General features: G+C 52.9%; 9 protein-coding genes and 1 non-coding gene across 10 annotated transcripts; 5 read left to right on the forward strand and 5 right to left on the reverse strand.

Moving 5' to 3' along the window:
* Positions 1-1,255: 1,255 nt before the first annotated feature.
* On the reverse strand, positions 1,256-3,600 carry VTN00DRAFT_9145 (uncharacterized protein; the record flags this gene model as incomplete). Its single annotated transcript, XM_069436073.1, has 4 exons — positions 1,256-1,455; positions 1,517-1,955; positions 2,027-2,959; positions 3,022-3,600. 4 exons carry the CDS (start codon positions 3,598-3,600, stop codon positions 1,256-1,258), a joined length of 2,151 nt encoding a protein of 716 aa, XP_069284730.1.
* Positions 3,601-5,470: 1,870 nt separating this feature from the next.
* Positions 5,471-7,148, reverse strand: VTN00DRAFT_9146 (uncharacterized protein; the record flags this gene model as incomplete). Its single annotated transcript, XM_069436074.1, has 3 exons — positions 5,471-6,629; positions 6,714-6,803; positions 7,024-7,148. The coding sequence occupies 3 exons, from the start codon at positions 7,146-7,148 to the stop codon at positions 5,471-5,473; spliced, it is 1,374 nt and encodes a 457-aa protein (XP_069284731.1).
* Positions 7,149-7,652: 504 nt separating this feature from the next.
* On the forward strand, positions 7,653-8,620 carry VTN00DRAFT_9147 (uncharacterized protein; the record flags this gene model as incomplete). The annotated part of the gene is made up of 2 exons (XM_069436075.1): positions 7,653-7,895; positions 8,393-8,620. 2 exons carry the CDS (start codon positions 7,653-7,655, stop codon positions 8,618-8,620), a joined length of 471 nt encoding a protein of 156 aa, XP_069284732.1.
* A 3,426-nt stretch (positions 8,621-12,046) lies between these two features.
* Positions 12,047-12,401, reverse strand: VTN00DRAFT_9148 (uncharacterized protein; the record flags this gene model as incomplete). Its single annotated transcript, XM_069436076.1, has 2 exons — positions 12,047-12,328; positions 12,399-12,401. The coding sequence occupies 2 exons, from the start codon at positions 12,399-12,401 to the stop codon at positions 12,047-12,049; spliced, it is 285 nt and encodes a 94-aa protein (XP_069284733.1).
* Positions 12,402-13,626: 1,225 nt separating this feature from the next.
* VTN00DRAFT_9149 (uncharacterized protein) lies at positions 13,627-16,301 on the forward strand (the record flags this gene model as incomplete). The annotated part of the gene is made up of 4 exons (XM_069436077.1): positions 13,627-14,094; positions 14,159-14,256; positions 14,311-15,084; positions 15,140-16,301. 4 exons carry the CDS (start codon positions 13,627-13,629, stop codon positions 16,299-16,301), a joined length of 2,502 nt encoding a protein of 833 aa, XP_069284734.1.
* A 904-nt stretch (positions 16,302-17,205) lies between these two features.
* On the reverse strand, positions 17,206-17,935 carry VTN00DRAFT_9150 (uncharacterized protein; the record flags this gene model as incomplete). The annotated part of the gene is made up of 4 exons (XM_069436079.1): positions 17,206-17,398; positions 17,466-17,533; positions 17,709-17,843; positions 17,918-17,935. 4 exons carry the CDS (start codon positions 17,933-17,935, stop codon positions 17,206-17,208), a joined length of 414 nt encoding a protein of 137 aa, XP_069284735.1.
* A 673-nt stretch (positions 17,936-18,608) lies between these two features.
* Positions 18,609-19,767, forward strand: VTN00DRAFT_9151 (uncharacterized protein; the record flags this gene model as incomplete). Its single annotated transcript, XM_069436080.1, has 3 exons — positions 18,609-18,861; positions 18,951-19,491; positions 19,572-19,767. 3 exons carry the CDS (start codon positions 18,609-18,611, stop codon positions 19,765-19,767), a joined length of 990 nt encoding a protein of 329 aa, XP_069284736.1.
* Positions 19,768-20,361: 594 nt separating this feature from the next.
* VTN00DRAFT_t168 lies at positions 20,362-20,479 on the forward strand. The gene has a single exon. It is a non-coding gene; the product is annotated as a tRNA-Met (tRNA).
* Positions 20,480-20,907: 428 nt separating this feature from the next.
* On the reverse strand, positions 20,908-22,525 carry VTN00DRAFT_9152 (uncharacterized protein; the record flags this gene model as incomplete). Its single annotated transcript, XM_069436081.1, has 4 exons — positions 20,908-21,051; positions 21,127-21,897; positions 22,220-22,402; positions 22,463-22,525. 4 exons carry the CDS (start codon positions 22,523-22,525, stop codon positions 20,908-20,910), a joined length of 1,161 nt encoding a protein of 386 aa, XP_069284737.1.
* A 418-nt stretch (positions 22,526-22,943) lies between these two features.
* Positions 22,944-24,235, forward strand: VTN00DRAFT_9153 (uncharacterized protein; the record flags this gene model as incomplete). The annotated part of the gene is made up of 2 exons (XM_069436082.1): positions 22,944-23,035; positions 23,866-24,235. 2 exons carry the CDS (start codon positions 22,944-22,946, stop codon positions 24,233-24,235), a joined length of 462 nt encoding a protein of 153 aa, XP_069284738.1.
* Positions 24,236-24,314: the final 79 nt, after the last annotated feature.

Below are 24,314 nucleotides of genomic sequence, written 5' to 3' on the forward strand. Positions count from 1 at the left end.
TTGCATATATATATAGCTGTCAAGGAAATCAATTAGGATCTGCCTCCTCCCCTCCCCCCGCTCCTTGTCGGGTATAGATACACAGGTTCTATTCATCTCATCATCATCATCATTGATGGCTCAGTCAGCGAGAGATGTATATATACAATAAAACAGATTGGCCAACCAAAAAAGAAAAAAAAAGACAGTCTAAAGGATGTTTCGACTACCTACTTAAGGTACCGTACAATACTAGCAACTTGCATTGCATCTCTACCTGTGAACACTACACTACCTATCTACCTAAATAGTTCTCAACTGCAGCGCAAATCAATAGATAAGATGCGACAGCATGCATGAATAGAATAAAGATCGATTCAAAAAATAACCAAGCACCTACGACCATAGGGTGTGGAAAACAGGGCTTCCCGTCCGCTCAGCCGTACTTAAGCCACACGCCGGGCGGTTAGTAGTTGGGTGGGTGACCACCAGCGAATCCCGTCTGTTGTAGGTTTTTTTCATTCTCTCTTTTTTTCCCCTAGATATTTTGTGTTCCTTTTACGGCTATAGGCTACTGAATTTGGGGATTTTTTTCCCCTTATTGGAGTGGAGTGTAGAAATGAACTCTGACCTTCTCGTGCCTCGCGCAGCACTACATAAGGTAGGAGAAACACATGCTGCAAGTCCTAAAGTAATGATCCTGGTATATTTAAATATCTAGATCCATGACATGAATATTTCGGGCATCAAAACAAACGACCAAGATAAACAGAGGCAAGAGAGATATTTATCGTTATGTGGGGCCTAAAAACGGAAGAAAGAGAAGAGACGAAGAACAGCCGCACAGAAGGCTAGGTATCTGGAAGGAAGGTGACATAAGAGGGTGTGGTGTAAAGGTGAAGAATGTTAGATCACAAGAGGTCGTCGCACACAGGGAATCAAATCGTAAGAAACAAAAGCAAAAGCACATTATCAAGAGGTCCAGACTGAACGTCATAAGAAACAATTGAACATGATATACGCTGAAAACGCCAGTTCTCCAGTCCTGTGCATGCCAATCAGTGAAGTGAGGCGGGTCAGGAATATAATTTCGTGTGCAGTTGGCCGATGTCCTTCTATCAATCCGTCCGTGATGCCTTCAGCTTTGAACCCGCTGAAGAGCATGCAAGTAGAATTCCAAGACTCCTTCCAAAAATCAGACCCGCTCTCTTTTCGTCCCGTAAGGTGTTTCCGTAACAGGCCATACGCGAAATGTGTCAGAGCGACTCTGAACGAACTACCTGAACTTCGCCGTACACCGTCCCATGACCTCACCCTGGCATACCAGCTCGGCATTGAACTCACTACCATCAAGCGTAAGGTAGATGTCAAAGTAGACACGGTAAAACGTGCCATTCGGCGTGTCCATGCGCTCAAAGTCCTTCTCAAGATTCTTGCGGGACAGATCAGAGGTGAGAGTCACGACTTCCTTGATACCTGTAGTGGACTTGTTAGACGAAATCGTGCTTATAGGGCGTAGATACAGGAATACACATACGTGGATCCTTGGTGTACTCTGGACAGACATCCTCGTCGCACGCGTACAGGATATCTTCGTACATCAAAGTAGCGCCTGGCGCAACCTGGCGGAAGAAGCTGACCTTGACTGGCTCGCCGTTCTTCACGCGCTCGCCCTTTTGCACGAAAATCTGTCGCGTGTACTTGCATCGGTCCTTGCCGTCCAGACTCGGTACACGGTACTGCTCCGGATGGTAACCTTCCTTGAAGGGTTGCAGAGTCGCCATGAGATAGTGTCGACGCGCAACACGCGACGTGACAACCCGCTCCGTAATGCCTGCCGTGACAGCACCCTTGACAATAGCCGCAACTGAGTCCATAGGTCTCACGACCTTAGATTGGTACTGGGGTGGTACGTGGAGTTTGATCTGCTGGAAGAGATACTCCGAAGCACCAAAACCACCTACTACCAAGACATTCTGCGAATGTCGTCAGAATCAAGACTAAGAATACTGCGAATGGAAAATAAGCTATATAATGGTGTACTTACCTGTAGTGACCGGTTCTGGGCTTGGATAGCTATGATCTGGTTACGAACCAGCTCAAGGATCCGGTTGACGACGGGCTCGAAGCACTGCAGGATTTCCTCGTTCGTGAAAGTCATGTAACCCTCCTCGATCCCAGCTTCAGGGAAGTCGGCCTCGATTCCAACGTCCACTGCCCACTTCTGGCCGTTGTTGCGGAAGTCTGCCTTGATTCGGTTCTCAAAGTCCATGATACACTTGGCGTACACCTTTCCGGCAGTTCGCGAGCCGTCAGGCAGCTTCATCTTCCGGATCTTTGCACGTAGGATGTTGCTGAAATTACGGTTGAGCGCCGTGGAGCCGCAGGAGTCTCCGGAGCCGGCGGTGCACTCTGCCACACTGAAAGGCTGTTCCTCCTCAACTTCATACGCGATCAGATCCACTGTTCCACCACCACAGTCGACGATCAAGATGGCATCGCCGACTTTCAGGTTGAGGAGTCCCGTCTTGGCGCAGAACATAGCAGCAGCCTCAGGCTCGGTGATCAGGGTCAGACGGTTGTCGTTCTCATCGCGCAAAAAGCCGGCTTGGATGGCGGCCGCACGAGTCGCAGCTTTGCCTGCATCGTTCCAGATAGCGGGTACGGTGAGGAAGTATCGAATATTCCGCTCTTCCCTGTTGAACACCTCACCCAGCGTCTTCTGCAGCTGAGCGCGCATGGCTTGTCGCAACTTGAAGAGATAGTCCGCCGCGACATCTATCTCAGACTTTCCTGGAGGGAGGGGAGGGAGATTGATCGGGTCAATGTAAGTGTTCCCTGACAGCATCAGCTGCAGCTTGAACCATTCTACCTTCTGCACACCGGGCTTTGGGTAGCCGGTCGGAGCAAGCGCATCTGCGATATCTGGTCCCCAACCCACCACTTTCTGGTACTGATCGTAATACAAGACAGTTGGGATCTGTTGTAGCATCACCGTTAGTCAGAGGAACAGAGCCAGGGGGCCGGACAATATCAACGTACCTTCTGCTTGGTATGCGTCCCCGCCCCAGGCCATTCCGTGATTATGTCCTCCCTCGCCTCATTGTTGGTCGCGAAAGCAAAAGCAACGCCTGAAAAAGTTGTTCCAAAGTCAATTCCCACGATCAGCTGGGCCTTGCTTCGACCAGCCCCCTCCACCTCCACTGCGGGGTTCCGTAGCCCAGGGTGGGGGTTTATGCTCTGCGGAATACTATGTGGGATAGGCTGCTGGTATCCATATCCGGGAGGAGGAGCGGGAGCCAGTGTTGTAACACCGGGCTGGGTGTACTGGACACCGGTATTGGTGGTGGGAGGAGGGTGGTGGGGGACAAGCTGCTGCCCCGGCGGCATGGGGCTGGTAGGTCGACCATTGTACGTGTAGCTAGGCGGTCGACCCTGCGGGTTTTGGCTATTCATGGGAAGGCTGGTGTTGGACGAAGTATTACCGGCTGGCGGCGAGTTGATAGAATTGCCGTTCGACGGGGCGAGGTAGTTACTTGGCGGGTTGGAGGGCTGGTTCTGTGGGCTGTTCTTGCGTTTTGTATTGAAACCAAACTTGAAGCGGGAACTCATCAGATCCATAAGAATATGCGGCCGTTAGAGAGAAGAGAAGTAGGGGAGAGAGGGAAGAGGAATACGGGGGCGAGCGTTGGGGAAGAAAGAAATGCAGGCGCAGGAGGGCCGTGTCAGCAGTCGAGTGTTCGTTCTTCGGGAGGTGAGATACAGCGCAGGGCTGGAGGATAAGGCGTGTGAGATGGGGATGACAGGGAGGGGGATGAGGATGGGCGACAAAGGGGACGAATTGGCCGGAAAGAGGAGATGAAGAAGCGCAAGTCGAGAACGACGGACAGCACGCGGCTCTAGTGTGGCCAGGAAGAGGTCTAGGCGATGCTGCGAGGCTGAGCACGATGAGATGGAGATGCGCTGCGCAGACGGCGGGACAGCGTGCGCTGTGAGAGACGATGACCAGCAGAGCAGCAGCAGAGGAAGCAAAGAGCCTTTTGCCTTCAATCTTTGTCCAGCTCAGAGTCTGGATCTGGATGTTCATCAAGCTGGGCGAAATGTGGAGATGCCCAAGGGCGGGTGGTCCCGTACCGTCGCATACCAGACGGCGTCACATACGGGCCACGGGACGCCCTGTTTTCTCGCATCTACGATGGTGGATTCGTATTTTCCCATGCAGTCCTCCGTCGCATTTTAAGTAACGAAAAAGACGCAGATCCGACCGCAAGAAGCTCTGCTGTACTCTCGCCGTCATAGGAGACAGACAGAGGCCGCGTGTCGGTGCTCCCTTCGATCTGGTTCTATCAGCTCTCTTGGCCAGAACGGCTCCTTTCATCATCGTGCCCTTGCTGCGCCAAATGCTCCGTTCAAATCAAATGCCCGACGACAGGGAGTGATCTTGTCGGTACTGTACTTGTTGCCCCACCGTTCTCGTCGCCCAAGGGGGGCGGGGTCTGACAGTGGGTGCGCGGTGCTGACGCACTTACCAACTGTCAGCGCGAAAAGAAAGATACGAATCGTTGCGCGCAGCTGTCAACGAGACTATTCATTTCGTGATGATTCTCCTCGTTCCCGCTGCGAACATCTAGATACACCGCCGCGTACCTGATACCGGAAATATGAATCCAAACGTCAACCAAACCCCGAACCTTGGAACACAGCGGTCGATGCCCCAGAGCCGCGGGCGACGCTTCCGAAAGGCCCGCCTCAGCCACGACGGCATCAGCCCTGCGCCAGCATCGTTAGCAGCTTTCACGGTAGATTTTCTGCGCAGCCTCAGATCCTGCTCTACCCTGCCAGATTCTATGCTTTCTTTCTGTTTCTTCGCAACGTTCCTTTGTAAAGTCGATAATTGACCAGAGGCCGTTGACCTGTTGAGGCTCTGCTCGGACCTTCGGTCTTGGATATGCTCCACAGCCATGTGCCTTCCGGCCGCGTCTTATTGCTGATCATACAAGTGGTAACGTCAAAAAAAAACGTGTTGGTTAAGCAGTATAGTTAAAAGACCCCCTCAATCTTAACCAAACTCCAGCTAAGCCTCCCCTGAATTTGGGGGCCAGGTACAGAGGATGGAAACGGGAATATGACGATAAAACTCTCGCCAAGTCAGCCGCTGCACCACATGCGCCCGAGCACCTGACTTGGCCAGCACCTGCGCCAAAGTTCCAATCTGAATGGAGTAGATGGACAGGGGAAGGCGATGCCCGTCAGCCAGTGGGGCCTGCGTTTGCTTCCTTGTCTGCCTGCGGCTGAACTGTCTCTTTCAATACTACGTACTCCATGTACGATCTCGTTTGTTACATACCAGCGTCTGGTACGGCTGACTCCGCGAGGCAGACTTCGATCCCCCCGGGTTTACAAAGCCATTATAGTTAAGCCCAGATAACATGCATCCTTCTGCAGCGTCTGGGGCCGTTTTACCATCATCACATGCAGCAAGACGTCATCACTATATCTCATTCTTCCGCGCTACCCAGTGGGACGGTCTGTACAGGTTTTGCAGCATACTCTCTGGATCTTGGATATACCCACAGTAACGCCGTTCAGCCTGGGTCTCCCGTTTCCCGACATGGAATCCCATTTTCTCAATCAGATGGAATACTTCTTCCTCTGTCAGTTCCACGCTTCCGGGCTCGCCGATGCCCTGGTGCTGGTGAGCGTCGGTACCTGTCTCCGCTCCGCCGTTGTTAGTCCGGTTGCTGTGGTCCTCAAAATGCCACAGCAGCGGGCCGACGTTGATCCAAATCCCGCCTGGTTTGAGGCAGTTCCGTATCGCCTCGATGTACCGGATGAGATTTGGGGCCGTGTCGATGAAGAAGACCGTCGCGACCGCGTCGAAGGCGTCCTTCTGCGACTCCCCGCTGTACAGGACCACGAAATCCGCAGCAGACATACTCATCGTCCCAAAGCGGGGCGCTTCTTTATTCTCTGCTTGTGCAGCCTGAGCAGCGAGCATTGCAGAACCTGGATGCACATCCGGTATCATAACCTTCTTCAACTGCTGGTCCCTCGACAGGAGATTGGAGAATTGCGTGGCGAAGGGATAAAGTACATGCTGCTTTGGGCCTTGCGTATGGTTTAGCACCCAGCTGCTGGCCAGTAATTGATGGTAAGATATCTCATTTCCCTCTGCCGCAAATCCAGCCTGGCAGAGGTCGAAGACGAGCCGTCCCAACCCAGCTCCAGGGACCAGCACCCTGATCTCATGCCTGGGTCCACGGTCCTCTCCAAATTCTTCCCTCAAGACCCGGATCACTGGATCGTAGCAAACCTCCCTCTCCGCCCTTCCCTCGGCGCTCCAGTCCCTGTAGAACTGTCTAAGGGTCGAATGGGCCTTGCTCACATCCGCCGACGTAGCTTTTCCGTGCCAGTTCCGGCTCGGATCGTCTTCCGCGGGATTCGCAGACAGGCCGAAGGACTCCAACCCTGCCGCAAGGATGGCATCGGCAATATCGGCGTTGGCGTCGATAGCGTCGTCTACATCGTTGAAGTTGTCTAGAAGGGAGAAGGGCGGTTCCGCAAGCATCCGCCAGTGCGCGGAAGGGAGCGCATAGAACGCCTGCCGCCGCCGGTGGGTGGTGTTCATGTGAGCTGTCCTTCGGTATTGCCTGTTCTTTGCTCAGTAGCTGAAATCGACCACGTCGAGCGGTCTTTATCAACTAGATAAAACAAAGAAGCTAAAGAAACCATACATAGTAGTAGGCAGATATAAAAGGAACAGGTAAGAAATGCGAAACCACATGTTGACGCCCAAGTACAGCACTTGAATAGCTGAAACTGTCCTGGGGCAAGGTTAAGGCAACGAAATGAAATATCCAAGAAAGCATCAACAAATTGGTCACCACACCCGGTCTTTGGAAAGAGAATATAGGATAGACTTAAACCCTTGGAAAACTGCAGTCTTTATCTGGAAATTACTGCCCATCACGATCAATAGATGCTAAAGATAACAACATTTTTTTTTAAAAACGATGCGCCCACGTAGATTCGTGGCGCACGTACCTGAAGGAGTCGAACGCGGCAAACAGAACCCTCCGCTCCTCCGCGTCCGCGAAGGGATCAAAGTCTCCCGCCCAGCTGCGGGCCTCGCCCGGATCATCGAGATGTTGCTGCGGTTCCGGGTCCATGTTCTTCTTTTCCTTTTGGTTTGTGCGGGGCTTTAGAACAACACGAAGACGAAAGGCAAGAAATTTTTAAGGGAAATGACCAAGAGGACCGTCAAGAGATGTTCTCATGGATATTTTGCCTTGAGGAAATATGCAAGGTGCGATGGCAACTCAGGTGGTGAAGCGGACGGATGTACGGTAGGTTATGTATCTTTCCGCCTTTTTGACGGCCACGGTGGACCCGCTCCGTTTGGCGGGGGACGGAAGACCTCAAAGCGGTGGTTCTGCACCTCAGTCAAGAAGTATCAGATCGACTGCTTAGAACCACAGAACCGGAGAACTATCTACATAAAGATCAATTCAAAGCTATCTAGTTGATCGGGAGTATATACTAGTCACATACATCCAATACATAAAACAAACGCTTCAAAAATTCAACTCTCCTCTCTCCAGAGCTCTCTCTACTACTTCCTAACTATTCATAACTTTTGTCATTATTCGGATACAGACTTCCAAAAAGCCAAAATGACAACCGCATCACTGCCAGCATCATCATCATCATCGTCCATCCCACACACCGAGCCCGTCGAGCCCTCCCTGAAACCAATCGAGATCTCCCTCCCGCTCCCCAAGACCCCGTACACGACGCTCCACATCCACCTGACGTTCCTGGCCACCTCGACCATGGTGTTCCTGGCGACGACGACTCCCGGTGATGGGAGCGGGATGCTGAAGCCGATGGGGAGTTTCGTGTATTCGATGCCGGATGTAAGTTTCCCCTTCTTCCCCCCCCCCCCCCCCCTTCTTTTTTTATAATTATTATTATTTAGCTGCTTGCTTGTTTGTCTTTGTTGTCAGCGTTTTTTTTTGTTGCGTGTTTCTGGTTTGAGGACCTGACTTGGTTGGTCTGGTATGGTTCTTATATGGTGCTTTGTTTGTTCTGATATTTCTGGACTTCTGATCCATGAGACGTATGACATGATATCTGTGGTCGGTTATCCGGTGCTGTTTCTGGCGTCATCAGCGGTATTATGCTTTCAATATTTATTTGCCTTACGGCTTCTCTTCTGCTGATGACTTTTTTGAGGGGATTCCGATCTCAGTTCTCTTGCTGTTCTATTTTATTTCCCATCCTTCTTGTATCCTTTGCATAAGGGACTTCTTTTCCCTTCGTCTTATTTCATCCATCCCACATGGAGTATCATATCAATTAAGTCACACGCCTATTCAACATCCACACGGAAACTAACGGAATCAAAAAACAGCGCATGAACCCCCGCTCCACCATCTCCACCGTGCTCTACTCCAACCCCGCGAGCATCGACTACGCGACGCGCACGTCGAAGATCCTCGCCCGCCGCATGGGCGTCCCCGTGTATGTCGGGTGCAGCATCGACGCCGCGGCGACGGGGACGACGGCCGAGGAGGAGATGGAGGGCGTGGCGAAGATCGTGGAAGTGGTTATGCAGAGGTGGGAGGAGAGGGAGAATTGAGTTGGATTAAATAGCTTGGGAGGCCAGCGAACAAAGCTGTCTGTCTGGCCGGCTTTTTTTTGATGAGGTTGGAAGGGGAAAAAAAGGGGGGGGGGGAGGGAAAGTTTTCGATAAACGAAGGAGTTGTCGGCTTTTGTCTCTTCATTCTTATAGGTGTGCTGACTGGGCGGATGCTGTTATCTGCTTTTCCTGTTATTGGCAGGGACGTCTTGTTTCAAACATCGTTATATTGACCATGAGTAGCCATTTATTATAAGAAGCTAAAAATAAAAGGATAAAAGGACCCGGTCTCAGATACTAGAACAGGAAGTGTCCCCTCTTCTTGCGACGGTGTTTTTTACCCAGAAGAACCCCTGGAATTCTGGATAACAATAGATTCAAACATATAAATATTATGCAGTATACTAATCCCAACGAATGATTCATCCGCGATAAAAAAAAATCTCGTCCATAAAAAGCCTGGGAGAAGGGGGGAGAGGTCCGTCAGTGCTCAAAAGTCGAATCTGCGAGTTCGGGATACGAGTATAGATTGACATGGATGTCTCAAGATCATCTTGACAGAGTTTTTTTTTTTCCAATCGCAGAGTGATTACCTTTTTTTTCCCAGTGGTATTGTTGTTGATTGCCATTCAATGATGCGCAAAGCTCCAAGTTCGACATCCCCCCCTAACGGGTCGGTCCTAATGTTTATGTTCTTGTCTCCCCCATGCGCAAACGCTAAACCAAGATGATATCTAACTAATTAATGAGGTAATATGTTATTGGGAGTCCGACTGATTCACCACTATCCATGCATCATCATCATTCTCCTTTCTTTCAGGGACAATGCCGTTCGTCAGCGGGCGGGCGGGTGTCTGTCTTTTTTCTTCTCTCTCTGTCCGATCAACAAGATTATGTACATACGCAGTGGGATCTTGATCTTGGCAGAAACCAGGGGGGTACGGAAGTACCTAACATATGACCCCATATGTACCGGAGTTCTGATCCGAACCGATTATGAACACAAAACGCTTAGCTTGTTCATGCCGATCCGGTTCGAGGGGTCCGGAAGTTGGCCGTTGAAAGGTGCAAACAAACAGGTAGGTGCCGGAGCCCGCCAAAACCAGATTAGATACATTACATTAACTCAAACCGGGTTTCCCTGCAGCGCTTGTTTGTTCAATTAATAGTACTGTGTGATAATTCTGTAGATCTCAGAATGATAGATGGAACACTGATTTTTCTTCTCTATGTAGATTATTGTACGTAGGTAACTTCGACGCATACATTCTCAGTTTCCAGCAATCTATGCAGCCTTCCGACGGTTATTTATTTGCCATTGTGTCTGAATCTCAAATGCGTCAGCGGCCACATGAATAAGTATCCAGCACGTCGAATCGGAGTTCTAGGCCAAAAAATCATGGAAGGTTGAATACTTTCCAATATTATGGTGCCAACGTGTTGTGTGCGTAAATTGCACTGTGGAGAAGAATGTCTTTGTTCTTTCTTCAGCTGAGCTTGGCATTGCGGCACAGGAAAGGAAAAAGAGTAACAGGAGTTAGGGGGGCTAGTAAGCGCGAGGCGCCATGGCATGAAAATAGAGATCTGCTGGAACAGGGAGGTAGTCGACCAGGATGGTCCTTGATCCCTGTGTGTTTTAATGTCGAGGATGGGGTATATTCGATGGTCCTGGAACCTGGAACTTGTCTACCGAATCGGAGACGAGCCAGAGACAGGGTGACTGCTCCAGGTGCCAAGTGCTATGTATGCAAGCTTTGTAACTCTCTCTTGTGGCCCATGCTCCATGCATTTATTGTTGTTGTGCAAGCTATTTTTTGCATAATTTCTCTTTATTTCCCGGGTCTTTCCACAGATCAACGTCGAGAATTGAGTGGCTTCTTGGTTTTAGGTTAGCTCATGATCAAGGAGAAGCAAAATTAATGCCAAGTATGTGCTGCGGTCAGTTTTACGTACAGTCACGCCTCCCGGTGCCCCATAAGCCGAGAACGCGACGATGAAGCAAACTGAGAATATGGGCGCGGGGGAACGCAGGGCCCACGTGGAGCAAGCCATCCATGACCAGAAAGAAGTTAGGAAGTCCAGCCAGCCATGTCGGCCCAGGGAGGGGCTCCAAGGGAAGGGGCCTACCGTTCGTCATCGCGTTCCAATAATATTATTGATGGCTGCGCGCTGCGTGCATGGCTGACTGAGCCGGGTGGCCGGAACAGACCGAGGCAGACGGCCAGATGTAGCATCCAAGACCAAACTAGCACGACTTGTCACGGGGCCCGATGGAGCATTTTCCGACGTCAGATGGAGCCTGCCGGCAGAAGATAAATTGAGTTAAAACAGCCGGAGAGGTAAAAGCCTGCTAACTTTTGACTACTGGAGTCCGGCTTGGATGTCTGAGCCCTGGACGCTTGTCGCTTGGCTGGAAAATAACACCGGCAGCGCGAGGTCACGAGCCGTCTGGAAATGTTTGCTTGCCTAAAAAGCTCTATTTCTACCTGTTTGGAAATTTACCATGTTCGGGAGCACGCGCGCACGAAGAAACCCGGGGAGCAACTTTCCGGGCTTCGCTCCCGGAACGGAATGGCTGTTATCTGACGACGATCTCTCCGTCTGCGATCGAGATGACGAGAGTGTGCGGGGAAACTGCTGCTAGTCGAATACTAACCGCTTCCGCCTTGCAGAGTCTAACGAGATTCTGAGTTCTCAAAAGGTCGAGAAGGAGGGAAACAGGGTTTGGCGAATGTACCACTCATTAATAATGGCAAATGCAGGAGAGGTGCCTGGTGCTCGTGTTTGAGGACGTTGAGGCATGCCGTACGCGGTAGTAGATACCTTGGTGGAGTGGGTGATGGACGTGCAGGGCTCACGAGGGTCTGTGATGTCCGTCAGGACCCTGGTGGACCATGCTTGGCCAGTCGTGTGCTCTAGCTGGAGGTCGACGCGTGCATACAGGACTTTCCGCGGCTTGACCGCAACGATCTGTAGTTTGCATGGTTCGTGGATGATCGTAGGGAGGATGTGAATTCTTCACCAGTGTAGGGCTTCGACGTTACCACGTACGGAGTTCGATGGTCCGGTGGGCAGAAAAGAACGTTAACGCTTCTTTTCTCCGAAACCCTCATTCTGCACCACGACCACGACGAAGCTTGAATCTAGCAAACTCGAGGAAGCAAAATAATTATCCTACTCCCTGCGGCTCCTGCCCGTCCTTGCGGCGCGCTACTATTCCGCTGTCCGCGTACGGATCGCACCCCGTTTGAGAGCAAGCGCCGCAGCGCCGAGGCAACGCCAGAGCGGCCGTCGTCTATCATAACGCAAGGCTCAACGATGTTCGCAGGCCTCGGAGCGCTCCGTGACACGGCCGGGATGATTGGACAGAAGGGCTAATTGGGATTTTCGCGAGCAACCGTGGCCGCAAACGGCGAAGCCATGACTTCAGTGCTGCTCTTGTCTCCTCCATCGCGTCCCGGGTCCACCATCCGGCCGGGTCTCCATGTGGCCAGGTAGTGGCCACGCAGAGAGGGGATCGTGCTGCGCCTTTGCTAGCCCGTCCGTGAGGACAATCTGGCCGTGTCTGGCATCCAGTCCCGTCGCCCGGGATGGAGCCTGCGGCCCCTCTGTCCAAGGGCCAGCCCATGGCTGTGCCGCCAGCTCCCCCCCCGTTGACCGCCCGACGATGATCTTCGAGCCCTCCATCCCTGTCCGTCGTTCGACGATCTGATGCCCACCGTCCTCGCCAAAAGCCCGGCCTCACAACGCCTGTCGGAGGCGTCCTGCACCTCCTCACCATCGCTGCCGATCTCGGGACGCGTCCGCCCGCCGGCAGGGCCTGAGTCTTGCCCCGTCTCCCCCTTGACCCTGGACCACTGTCCCAAAGGGGGAATGGCGCCTGTTATGGTATGCCATCGATGCCAATTTGCCCTGCAAGAAATTAACCCCGTCCGGATGAGAGAGCGAGACTGGAAAAAGGGACCAGCCCTTTCCCCCAACCGCCCAGTAGTCTACTCGGGCCTCTCGCCCTGGGTCGCAAACTAACCGTTCCAGACAGCAAGATATCCTAGAGAAGCGTCCAAGTTACCGCTGCTTTTATCACCCAACCAAGGGGAGTCGAGATGCTGTCACCAAAGGTCGACAGCCAGCGATCCATGGGTTGCTTGGTGGCATGCAACCAAGGTCTAGCTCCAGGACTCCAGTCTCCCACTCCTCACATTTCCCGAGCTCCAGTTCGGTCAATGGATCTTGAATGATATGCGTTTTCTCGGCGTCTATCGTCCTGCATGTGTACGGAGTAAGCTCAACACGGTGTAGTTGTTAGTTTCCCATCTCCGCTCCTCGACTCTGCTCTCGTCTCATACCTGGCTCGTTTCAGCTACCGGGGTCAACCGAGACTTTCGGAGAGACGGCCCAAGAGCTTGAAGAGCCTGGTGTCCGAAACATACCCCAGCGACAGGGGACTGCCGTCGATCTGGCTTCTTGTCTTGTGTGCATCCAGGGCACCATCAACTCTAGTCAATTATTATTACTTCTGCCGCTATTACTACTGCTGTATCTCACTGCTACTACTGTCCTCAGCCATATTATTCACGGGACACCTTTCTGCACCATTGGTGACGGCCGGCAGTTAGGATGACCCCAGCCGTACTTTGATCTTTGGCGACCAGATGTCAATGCCAGAGCTCTCCATCAATCGTCGAGGTCCGCGATACATGGTGTTTGGCGGCCCCGCGAAAGTGCTTGCCGTTGAATGTTCCGCGCTCGAGAACCGCGGCAGACCCAGCAATAACAATAGTCCACTTGGCTATTTCGAACGTTTGGATTTCTACAAGACCACATTCATCGAATAGCGACTTTTGAAACGTGGTTTGGAGGATTTCGAAGTCGCGATACTCTCTGATTGAATTCTATCCGCGTTTCCTCGGTTGCCCTGGGCGTTGCCGTTGGAGGAAAGTGCTTTTCCCACCCCCAGCATCTCACCCATATGCCGCTGTTTTTCGTGACCAGAAGAGACATTCGTTATGCAGAGCCAATTCTATCATCAATCGGCTAGTCAAGGTCAGCAGAGCGCCTCATACGATTCTCCATCTGCGTCGTCTGCTGCGTCGCCACAAGGCTCCCTTCAACACCAAAGTGCTGCTGCTGCTCTGATGTCCGCTCCACCAAGCAGACCCAGCAGTGGACTGAAAATGGCACACCTGCTGCAACCCCCGTCGCAGCAAATTCCAAATGCACCATTGGTGCCATCAGCTTCATCGTATGCGCGCTCGTATGATTCTGCTTCGGGCTCTCCAGCAGAGCGCGCGTCGGTTTTACCAGATGCGCCTCCCTTAAATGGAACCATGCCAGACAATCCAGCCATCCTTCCGGCCCAGATGGGCGGCACGGGACAGTCACAACCACCACCGCCGCCGCCGCAACAGAAACGAGCGTACAGGCAGAGGAGAAAGGATCCGAGTTGCGATGCCTGCCGGGAGCGCAAAGTGAAGGTACAGGATGCGCCAGTCTTCTACCGATGAAAGACGTCCAAACACTTACGTCCTTGGGATCTAGTGTGATGCTTCGGAATCAACCAGCTGCACCGAGTGCTCCAACCGCAAAGTGCGATGCCAATTCACCAAGGAGACCAACAGACGGATGTCTTCAATCAAGTTCGTCCCTATCTGTGCGGTTCAGGGCGCGCCCCGATTCTAACGCGGAAGCAGGCAGGTTCAAGACCTCGAGAAGCAACTTACAACTACCAAGCAGCAACTGCAGCAACTTCGCTCGGGATTGATGAGAGCAGATAACCTGATAGATATTGATTTCGACGCGAGCGGTCAGCCGATGTTGAAGTTGCCAGATGTTGGATGCCGTCCGCCGCGACGGACTCGGCCTGCGGTGACACAGGATTTGTCCGAGGTGCGGGCCAACATGCGAAACTACGGAAGGAGAGTGATGAAGGTACCGCCACCATACCGGCAGGAAGAGTCCAAACCGCTCCTATTTACCGATGCGCCGCCTCTTCCCCTGAAGAGTGTTGCAGATCGCCTTGTCTCACAGTACTATACTTCGATCCACTCCGTTCTCCCCATACTCCATTGGCCCAGTTTCGTGGCCGAGTACGAACAAGTCTACCGCGCTGGCTCGCTCCGGGGTGTCCCTCGCGGATGGGCGGCAGTGCTGTTCACCGTCTTTGCGTGCGGATCCCTCCACACTCTGGACCCGAACAGATTCCGGAACGGCAAGGAATATCTGAAAGTCTCCAGCACTATATTCGATGTCTGGCAGGATGAGTTTTCCCTGGATCAGGCCCGGGCTACTCTACTCGTGAGTATCTTCCTTTACGAGGTGAACTCCAAGTCGGCCAGCTGGGTGTGGTTGGGCACCTCAGTGAGAATTGCCCAAGAAATTGGTCTTCACCTCGAATCTGGGCCGTGGCCAGCCGTTGAAGGAGAGATGAGGAGACGTGTGTGGTGGGGGATATACGCCTGGGATAGGTTCGTGTTCTCTGCTCCAATAGTAGGAATCTTCAGACCTGACGGTTTTCCCCAGACTTATTGCGCTGGAGATGGGAAAACCCATCTTGATCCACGACCAAGACTGCGATGTCGATCTTCCCTGCCCCGTTGACGAACAATTCATCTCCGAGGGCGGATCTGTGCCCGAAGGACACCAAACAACACCATTACTTGCAACGATCCACGTCGTTCGGTCGATCGGTCCGCTCACGAAAACCCTGAGATTCCCCGTCATCAGTCCTGCAACCATAGAGACATTTGAACGCCACTTCAATGCCTGTTTGGCGACCTTTCCCCTTCAATACCATCCGAAGTCGGACCAGTATCTTGATCCGCGATCCCTCTCACCGATAATCTACTTGCAGAATGCTAGATTTGTCCTTCATCGCCATAACTTCTCTCCTTCCTGTCCCCACGATACGCGATATACGGCCATCGAATACTGTCTTGCGACAGCTCTCGACACGACTCGTCTCCTCTCGCGCTGCATGCACAACCCTCCGTCTCCGCCGCACGGGTACCAGGGCGGTGACTGGCGTTCCCTGCTGGCTTCATCTGCAAGCACGATGCTCTGCACTCATATCTGGCGTTGTGTCCTATTACTCCTTTTCCGTGCAGAGTACGCTGCTGCTCTGGTTTGCGTGCAGGCGAGCGCAACAATCGGCGATTCACGGTCGGTGAATGCCGCTTGCGGACGTTATATTGCCTTTTTCCTGAAACTTATTCTGGATCGATTGCGTCGTGAGGAACCAGCAGGTCTGGAGCAGGACGAGGAGATGATGGCGTATGTGTCTGGGGATATGCAGAGCACCGCGGACGGAAGTTGGATATGGCAGGGCAGTGAAACGGGTTCTCAGTTGAAGACGGTATCGCCACAAATGTCGAATGCACCATCGTTCCAGGACAGTATCATCCACCAGACCGGGCCAAGTAGATGCTCCCTTTCAGAGGAGCCAGAGCTGGAGTGGGAAGGTTGGGATTGGGTTGAGCAGACGGTTCAGTACCTCCTTGACGAACAGCAGCAGCGACGTCAACGAGGATACGACAGAAGAGACGTCCAAGCGCCCACCAGAACTACGGAACCACCAAAGCCTGACCCATCACTACTCAGTCCTGACCCCGCAGGCGGGAACTCCAACACTACATCTCAACGCAGCCCCTCCAATTCTCGCATGACGATCGCAAATATCATTTAACCTAGATGGCTCTCTTCGATGCGGTCTCGCCCATACCGAATGGTCGATTTCCTCTACCTTCATTGAAGGCATCCGCCTGTCGCATCGGGTTAGCGAGCTCCCCGGAATCTTTCACCTAAGCTACTGCAGGGGAACTGCCGCAATACTCCAGTGCACAGGACGGACACTCCCACTCCCCCTAAACCCAGCCGGTTACCTCATCCGGCATCACGGCCTTTTCACTTGCTGAAATGTTGAGGACAGTCGTCGGAATTTGGGGAATTCCAGGAAAGACTATAGAGAACCTCGATAGAAGGGGTACCAATATAAGTAATCTACGTGGCTAATCGAGCAGGGTTCAGGAGTGATGGACGCGGCCGGTATACCCCCTTATCGTGCTTTTGCGCTGCGTTCGGGTCACTCCTCTGCCCACGGCCCCCCCCCCCCCCCCCCTCCCCATGACCCGAAAAGGGAAGCATGTGAAATGAAGGTTATGGTTAATGAAAGCCCTATGTATCTATTCCGAAGTATTATATATATATAACAATCTACCCGAAGACATAAATAATTTTCTATCGTTCCTGCGTCACAAGGCACTTTTCTTTGTGCAGGAAAGGCAATAGGGATATAGCAGGAATGTAAGATATGTGTGGGATGAGTTTGAGGCCCGAGAAATGGATGACGGATGGGAATGTTGGTTCGGATGGTTCGGATGGTTAGGATGCATACGTAGAATTCTCTCCTGTATCCTTTCCCCTCTCTCCCGTCGACGGGATTCGCCATGCGCAACGCACACTAACAATGCCACGACCCAAATCCACCACGCCAGATAGACGCACTGGAGGCAAAAAACCGGAGCGGCAGAAGAAACAAGAATCCTAATCCGCAGGCTTCACCCTGAGGTTCAAGGCGAAGGCTGGTTGGATTAGGTCTCCAGGTTGATGCTCCGCCCGAAACGGGCGTAGAGGGCGACCTTGAGCTGCTGCATCTCCTCACGCAGGTCGCTCAGGGACTCCTCGAGGCGGGAGACCTCACCCTCGATCTGCTCGGTCGAGGCGGCGAGCATGGACTGCGCCTCAGAGAGGGGGAGAGAGATGAACGAGTCACCAATTTTGTAGCTATCTTTTCGTTAATACTAGAAGAAAGATAGACGGATGAAGATGGGGACAGGAGGAGACAACTTACGGGACTAGCTCGTCTTCATCGGCGAGCTCGAGTTCAGTGGAGATCTCCTCGAGGTCTTCTTTGTCTTTCTGGGGGATTGTTAGTCCTCTTTCTCTTCTTTTTATGTAGCATACAATAGAATATCAAAACGGTGCAGATGTTCAATTTTTAACACGACCCACATTTTCAATGGAACAAAAAACTTAGGTGTAACAAAACAATACCATGCTAAAAGAAAAAAAAGAAAGAAAGAAAAAGACGCACCTGCTTCGCCTTCAGCTGCTCCTCGAGCACGGCCTCGCGCGCATGCAGGCGGCTGAAGCGGTTGATCTTGTCCTGGTCCTCACGGCGGACCTCGGTGTCCTCCCCGCCGGCGGAGGCCTCGTCCTCTTTCGAGAGCTGCGATGTCCTTAGTCTCTGTCTCTTGCCCCGGAGCGGAGAGCGATATTCTGTCCTGTTCCATATGTACGTACCATGCGACGCGGCATCATCTTGGCGGCTGGCTGGATGTACAAACAGCTCTGGATGGGCAGGTTGAATCCATCTTCTCCCCCTCAACGACGTCCGTTTTAGGCGGGCGGTCACGGTGGAGCGGGATTGGCCTGTGCGAGCACGAGACCGCTGCAGCGAGACGGTAGAGTGGAAGAAAGCTGCACGCTGCCTGCTGCTAGTCCTCTTTTTCGATCTATCACCGTTCTTTCTCTATTTCTCTTCTCTTTACTGTTTACTATCCTATTGTTTTTATTCTGTACTGGAGTCTGGGCCGAGGCCTCCACTGGGTGACATCATCTCCAGGCCCATGCTCGCGTGCGGAGTCCACCTCGGAGGCTGACCTGCTGCTTGCTCCGTTCTGCCTGTCCTGCTTCTCCAGACCGACCCCGTCTCGGTCCAGCACGCGCTATCTCCTCGACCTCGTCTGGTCTGCGATATCCCTTTTCTGTTTCTGTGAAGCGGAGAGAGCCGGTCTTCATCGTCTCGTCTGGCTTCGCTTCGTTCTGGAGCTGCCAGTCTGTGTTGTGTTGTGATTGATTGATCCATCTCCCGTGACCGCTCCATCCTAGGTACCTTTCCTATATCCCCAACATTCCCAGGAAATATCTCCTTCCCTCTCTCTGGGTCTCTCCTCCATCAACAGACCTATACACCGACTACTCCTCCTCCACCATGCGAATACCATCGCTGCTCCTACCCTCCCTCCTCCTCCCCGGCCTCACGGCCGCCGTCGGCTTCGACTGCGCGCACATCACCGTGGACAACATAAACTACGACCTGAGCCCGCTGGGCGGCGTCCACGAAGTGTACCACGTCGACAAGACCGAGGACTCGATCACCAACACGACCTACGTGCTGAACATATGTAGTATCCTGAACCGCGCCGCGATCCGCGGTCCTCTCAAGTGCGGGACATCGAAGAATAGTACGTTCGCCGATCCCTTGCTACATCTACAGGTCTTGTTGGTTGACTACAGCTTTGCTAACGTACTCTTCTTTTTTCTTCACTTCTAGTCTGCGGCTTCAGAGAAACCAAATCCCTCGACGGCTCCTCGGAGACCGAGTACGCCTTCCCCATCGTCGGCCTGGACCCCCTCGGCCACGGCACCAAGGACCCCGAGATCACGCGGCTCAAGAAACTCGACTCATCTCGTGAGGGCCTCCTCATCAAGCTCTCTGGCGGCGAGTACAAGGAAGAAGGGGGGAAGAAGAAGGACGCCGGCGCCGTCATCGAGTTTCAGTGCGATCCGGACCGGACGGGTCTGGAGGGTCTGAAGGATATCCAAGATGAGGAGGTGGAGGAGAAAGCGAAGCGGTCGGCGATGACCATGGCAGATGATAAGAATGGGAATGGGAACGGAACGAGTGATGATGACCTGAACGACAACGACCCCAACAAGAGCCTCAAGTTCGTCAGTTTCGGCCCGGGAGACGACAACTCCTACGTCCTGAAGCTGGACTGGCGGACCAAGTATGCGTGCGACAACTACCAGCGGGATAACAGGGAGAACCAGTCAGGTGGACACTGGGGTTTCTTCACCTGGTTGCTCATTATGTGAGTCCCCCTCCTCTTCTCCATTCGTTGCATGCACGTCCTACCGTTTTATCGTTACGACCATGCTAACTGTTCGGTAGCCTCTTCCTCTGCGTCGCCGCGTACCTCATCTTCGGCTCGTGGCTCAACTACAACCGCTACGGCGCCCGCGGGTGGGACCTCCTCCCGCACGGCGACACCATCCGCGACCTGCCGTACATCTTCCAGGACTGGATCCGCAGCTTCGTCAACACGATCCAGGGCGCAGGGTCGAGGGGCGGTTACAGCGCTGTATGATCAGGTCGTATGTTTTGGGACGTGGAAGTGGGGGAATACGTGAGACGAGCGGAATGAAATAGAGAAGGGATAAGCATAGCCTTTTTTTTTGAATAAGAATAGGATGATGAAGGATAACGAGAGGGATTGTTAGGTTTTTGCCTTATTTTACCTTTTTTTTTCTACAGGAGTTTTGTCTTGTCTAGGTACCTACCTACGTATTCATATATTCATTCCGACTCATGGATTGGAAAATTCTAACCACAGCTACGACTGATCTTGTTCGTCTAGATTGAATTGAATCCCATGTGCAACGGTGCACGGGTGTAGATTTTAACCAATATGACCTGGTTTCATTTTGCTTATTGATTTATTTATTTTAGATGTTATATCGTATCAAGCTTTAAATGAATCAATTTAACTCCAATGTTGAAAATAAAATTAAGGACATGCCGTCAAGCTTCTACCTCTGTACACCATTTCAATCAAAAGCTGTTACATTTAATTCAGTGGAAGAATAGGTGGGGTGGATACCTTAGAGGGCATCCAGGACAGGACCCATCCGGCCTTCCTGCTGAAAAGTGAAACGGCACCACCGGTATCCAACAACGACATGTCTCTGTGGTGTAGTTGGTTATCACGTGGGTCTCATACAACAACGTATGACGTGGGAGATTCCTCTCAAAACTCCCATGAAATCCCAAGGTCGGGAGTTCGATCCTCCCCGGGGACATGTGAGTAATCATTTTTGTCTCTGCCATTCATGGTCGACATGTCCCGCTTTCTTCCTTTTCAATATCGTTTTCTTTTTTTTTTCTTTTTTCTTCCAGTCCAGATGCGAATACGATGTCATATGCACTTCGTATTACGATAGGATGCAGTACGACGTGGTATAGCTATTTCTCTATCTGCCTATTGGGCCGGATATGCCCTACCTCGCGATATTTATCGATCTGACTTGCTGTGAAGCGAGAAGCAAGAACATCCATCGACTGTAATGCTACCTACCAGAGCAGGTAAAGCTGCTATCACAATATTTAAAAAAAAAAAAAGCGAATGACAATCGCAACTGCCAGAGCCATATGTCAGACTAGGATATCACGACAACATCGTCATCCTCATCATCGTAGCAAGACCTCCACCCGGATGGCAGGCACATTTCTAAACCTTCATGGCAAACTTCTTCATGTACAGATAATCAGGCATGTTGCGGTCGACCGTCTCCCGGATGATCCGGGCACCCTTCTCGCCAAACTTCTCGCGCCACTCGGCGTCAAACTCTTCCTCCGTCTTGGTGCGCCTCTCCTGTAGATATTGTCAGCTGGCCATGCACAAACAAGGACTTCTGGCCCACCAAAGGGTGGACGGCGGATGACTTACGTGACCTCTCGGCGTCAGACCCCTGGACTCGATGGCGTCGTTGTGGAAGCCCCTCCACTTCTCGAACTGCTCCCTTGCGAAGCGGTGGTCCTCCTCGTTGTCCCAGTTGAGCATGTTGGGGGTGTACTTGATGCCCACGCTCCTGCAGTAGGCCTCGATCATGGCTGCGGGGTTGTCGAGAAGGTCGTCTGCGTCGACGACACAGATCTCCACTCCTTCTCTGGCAGTTCCGTTGACGCCATTAGCTCCGTGGGCACCGTTCACGCCATTGGCATGGTGGACGCCGTTCGCCTTCTCGACACCCTCTACGTCGGTGTCAAGGCCATGCGTGGCGACACGCGGCCCAACGAGGCCGACCTTGCGCATGTAGTCAAAGACACGACGCACTTCGTCGTAGCCGGCCTCGGACGGATCGAAATTGTAGAAACCAGTCACCTCGTCCAGCGGAGGGACGGTGCAGCGGTAATACGAGGGGATGCTGTAGTGTGGATCGCGGATCAAGAAACTGAACTGGAACCTGGACAGCATCTCCAACGGCACAACGGTCGGGTTGCCTGGTTCAGGCTCCGTGTCGTAGGGGTAGGGCTTCAGTTTGTGGACGCCATTCCCATTGACAGCCGCACCGTTGACGCCGTTGGCGTGATGGGTTCCGTTGACTTCCTCCGTGCCAACTCCACGTTTGATCCTCTGCAGAGAGGGTGCGATGCTTGCGGGCTTGCCATTCGGGGGAACGAGGTAGTGGATGATGTCTTTGATGAAGATAGGCTTTCCCTGTTGTGAGGTAAGCATTATGTCGATGGTGAACAGCAGAGAATAGATGCACGTTGGATGCAATCAGTTATTGGTGGGAGAGTTGCAGAGCCCGTCGCAGCTGGATCATATGCTACACCAAGATGGCCAGAGCTCCGTGACACTGGCATGATCAGGCAATAGCATGCAAGAAGAGCAAACGTAGGAACAGAACACGGAAGGCCAATAAGAACAGATGAGAGATGATACAGCGTCTCTCAGGTTCCGAGTTTCACCAACTACGTCCAGAGAGGCAGAAAAGAAATCATGGGCACGGAAGAACTCATGATGAAGGGGGTCGGACCTCAGAAGCTTCTCTCTCGATCCTGTCAAAGATGGTTTTGAATGTCGACTGGCTGAAACCGCTCTTGATGCGGGCCTCTTCATCATTCTCGTATCTCTCGCTGAGTCTCTCTGGTCCGTAGTAGAAAGCATCACCAAACGGTTCGTGGATGCATTTCAGGGTGCCACGCTGGGTCATGAAGACCTGGAGCGGTACTTCTGGTTAGCCAAGGAGCTAGGCAGGATCCGATGGCATCGAGCTCACCCGTTCAAAAGCCGTGGAGCATGCCCGGGGATGGGTCACGACGAAGATGGGTTTCCTCGACATCTTCAAGATTAAAAAAAAGGCCTGATAAGGGGATACTCTCAAGCAAGCTGTCCTTCAAGTCGAGCAAGGAGCTCTCCCAGCAGTTTTCAGGTACGAGTCACTCTAGCTGTATCAGAGGACAAACGACCGGCAGTATCAAGCTCACGGTTACGGCAGCCTGGAAAGAAAGCCACGGAGATGACAGTAGATGAAGTGGAAAAGAAAAGGAGAAAAAAAAAAAAAAAGAAATAAGAGCAGGGCAGGAGCAAAGAGCCGGCTTTTTACATCCAGGGACGAGCAGGAACGCGACCGGGGAGGCTCCATTGATGTCTCCACGGGCTGCGAGGTACAAACTCTGGCGCTGCAACCGTCACCCGGGACGTATAGGAGCCGGCGGCCGACAGGTCTGGGAACCTTGGGCAGCCCGATGTTTTCGAGCATGGCCGCGTTCGACGCCGTAACAGGCTTGCTCCGGAGAACGTCCAATGACACGGCGGAGGGCTACGGGTTCCGCCGCCAGCAGGCGGAGCTGTCAGACATCGGGCCTCGGCGCACCTGCAGCAGGAGGATCGCGGTGCATGGCAGAGGCGATCTTGACAGAGTTGGGAGTGTATATCCAGAGCGCGCGGGTGTCGGCCCCGCAGCCGGCGCCCGCCTGCCCTGACGTCACGCTAAGATACACCGTTGCTTAGCATCGACCAGAGTTTTTTTAGCAGCACCCAAGCAGGCTCCCAGATGAAGCGCCTGGCCAGGCACCCGCTACCTGAGCAATGAGAGCCGGATGCCACCCGCCTTTCTGCCCGCGGTCCGTCAAATCAGGAGGGCAGCCTGGGCCATGGGGGCCGGCTGAGCAGGTTTAGCAGGCATCGTCTGATAACGACCTGGTTGCACCGATGCCTCACAAGGCAGGCAGGACCATGCTCGGACGCCACGCGCCCACATCGTGGCCCCAGAAGAGCGGGAAAGCCCGTCGAGATCCGCCCGGCCTCATCGGGATATCTCCACTGCGTTTCACGGCAATTCGATAAGATAATGCCATGAACAAAAGTTTACCCGGGATGGCAGAGTCTGTCCGTCCGTGAGATGGTGATGTTCCTCGCGCTTGCCCCCTCGGTCAAAAATCGACCTGCCTACGGTTCGTAGTCGCGGCGTAGTTCCGGCATCGACAGCCATGGGCGAAAAAAACCCGTCACATCTGGTTACCCGCTCACTCGAAAAGCAAACCCGGAGGATACGCCTCGCATCGTGGCAGGTTTTCCGATCGTTTCCTGTCGATGCTGTGCGTAGAGGGGCACGTTAAGTATAGCATTTTCGAAGATCTCTATCAATATCCTGTGTGTCAGTCGCTCACTCTGGAAAAGCCCGTGCCTCGTCTGCGGTGCTGGAGAGACCTTCCCAATGGAGTCTTCCGTCCCGACCTCAACTCTCTTCCTCCAGCATCCGTATGACTCTATCGCCAAGTGTCAAGGCATCATGAAAGGCCGTTCCCGTGCGAGAGTCTGGCCTGCTCGTGAGGTCATGGCCGGATGCGGGCCGCGGGGAAGCCTCTCACGTGACGCGGACGCCTCGCGTGGCTTCTCGAAATGGCTGGAAGTGCGTCGAGGCGCCGCGAAGATGCGAGCCCTCGTCGACGCCCAACGACGGCCGCCTTATATCATCGCCGGCCAGACCGCTCTCTGCGATTTCTCTCCTCCCGTTCTTCCCATCATCAACACATTGACTCTTCTATGAGATTGAGATACAGACGCATCTAGACAGACTTCGTGCTCCAGTGACGCACGTCACTCTGACGTACCAGAGATACCCTCCA

Source organism: Thermoascus crustaceus (assembly GCF_041956765.1).
Source record: "Thermoascus crustaceus strain CBS 181.67 unplaced genomic scaffold VTN00scaffold_7, whole genome shotgun sequence".
NCBI classification, from domain to species: domain Eukaryota; kingdom Fungi; phylum Ascomycota; class Eurotiomycetes; order Eurotiales; family Thermoascaceae; genus Thermoascus; species Thermoascus crustaceus.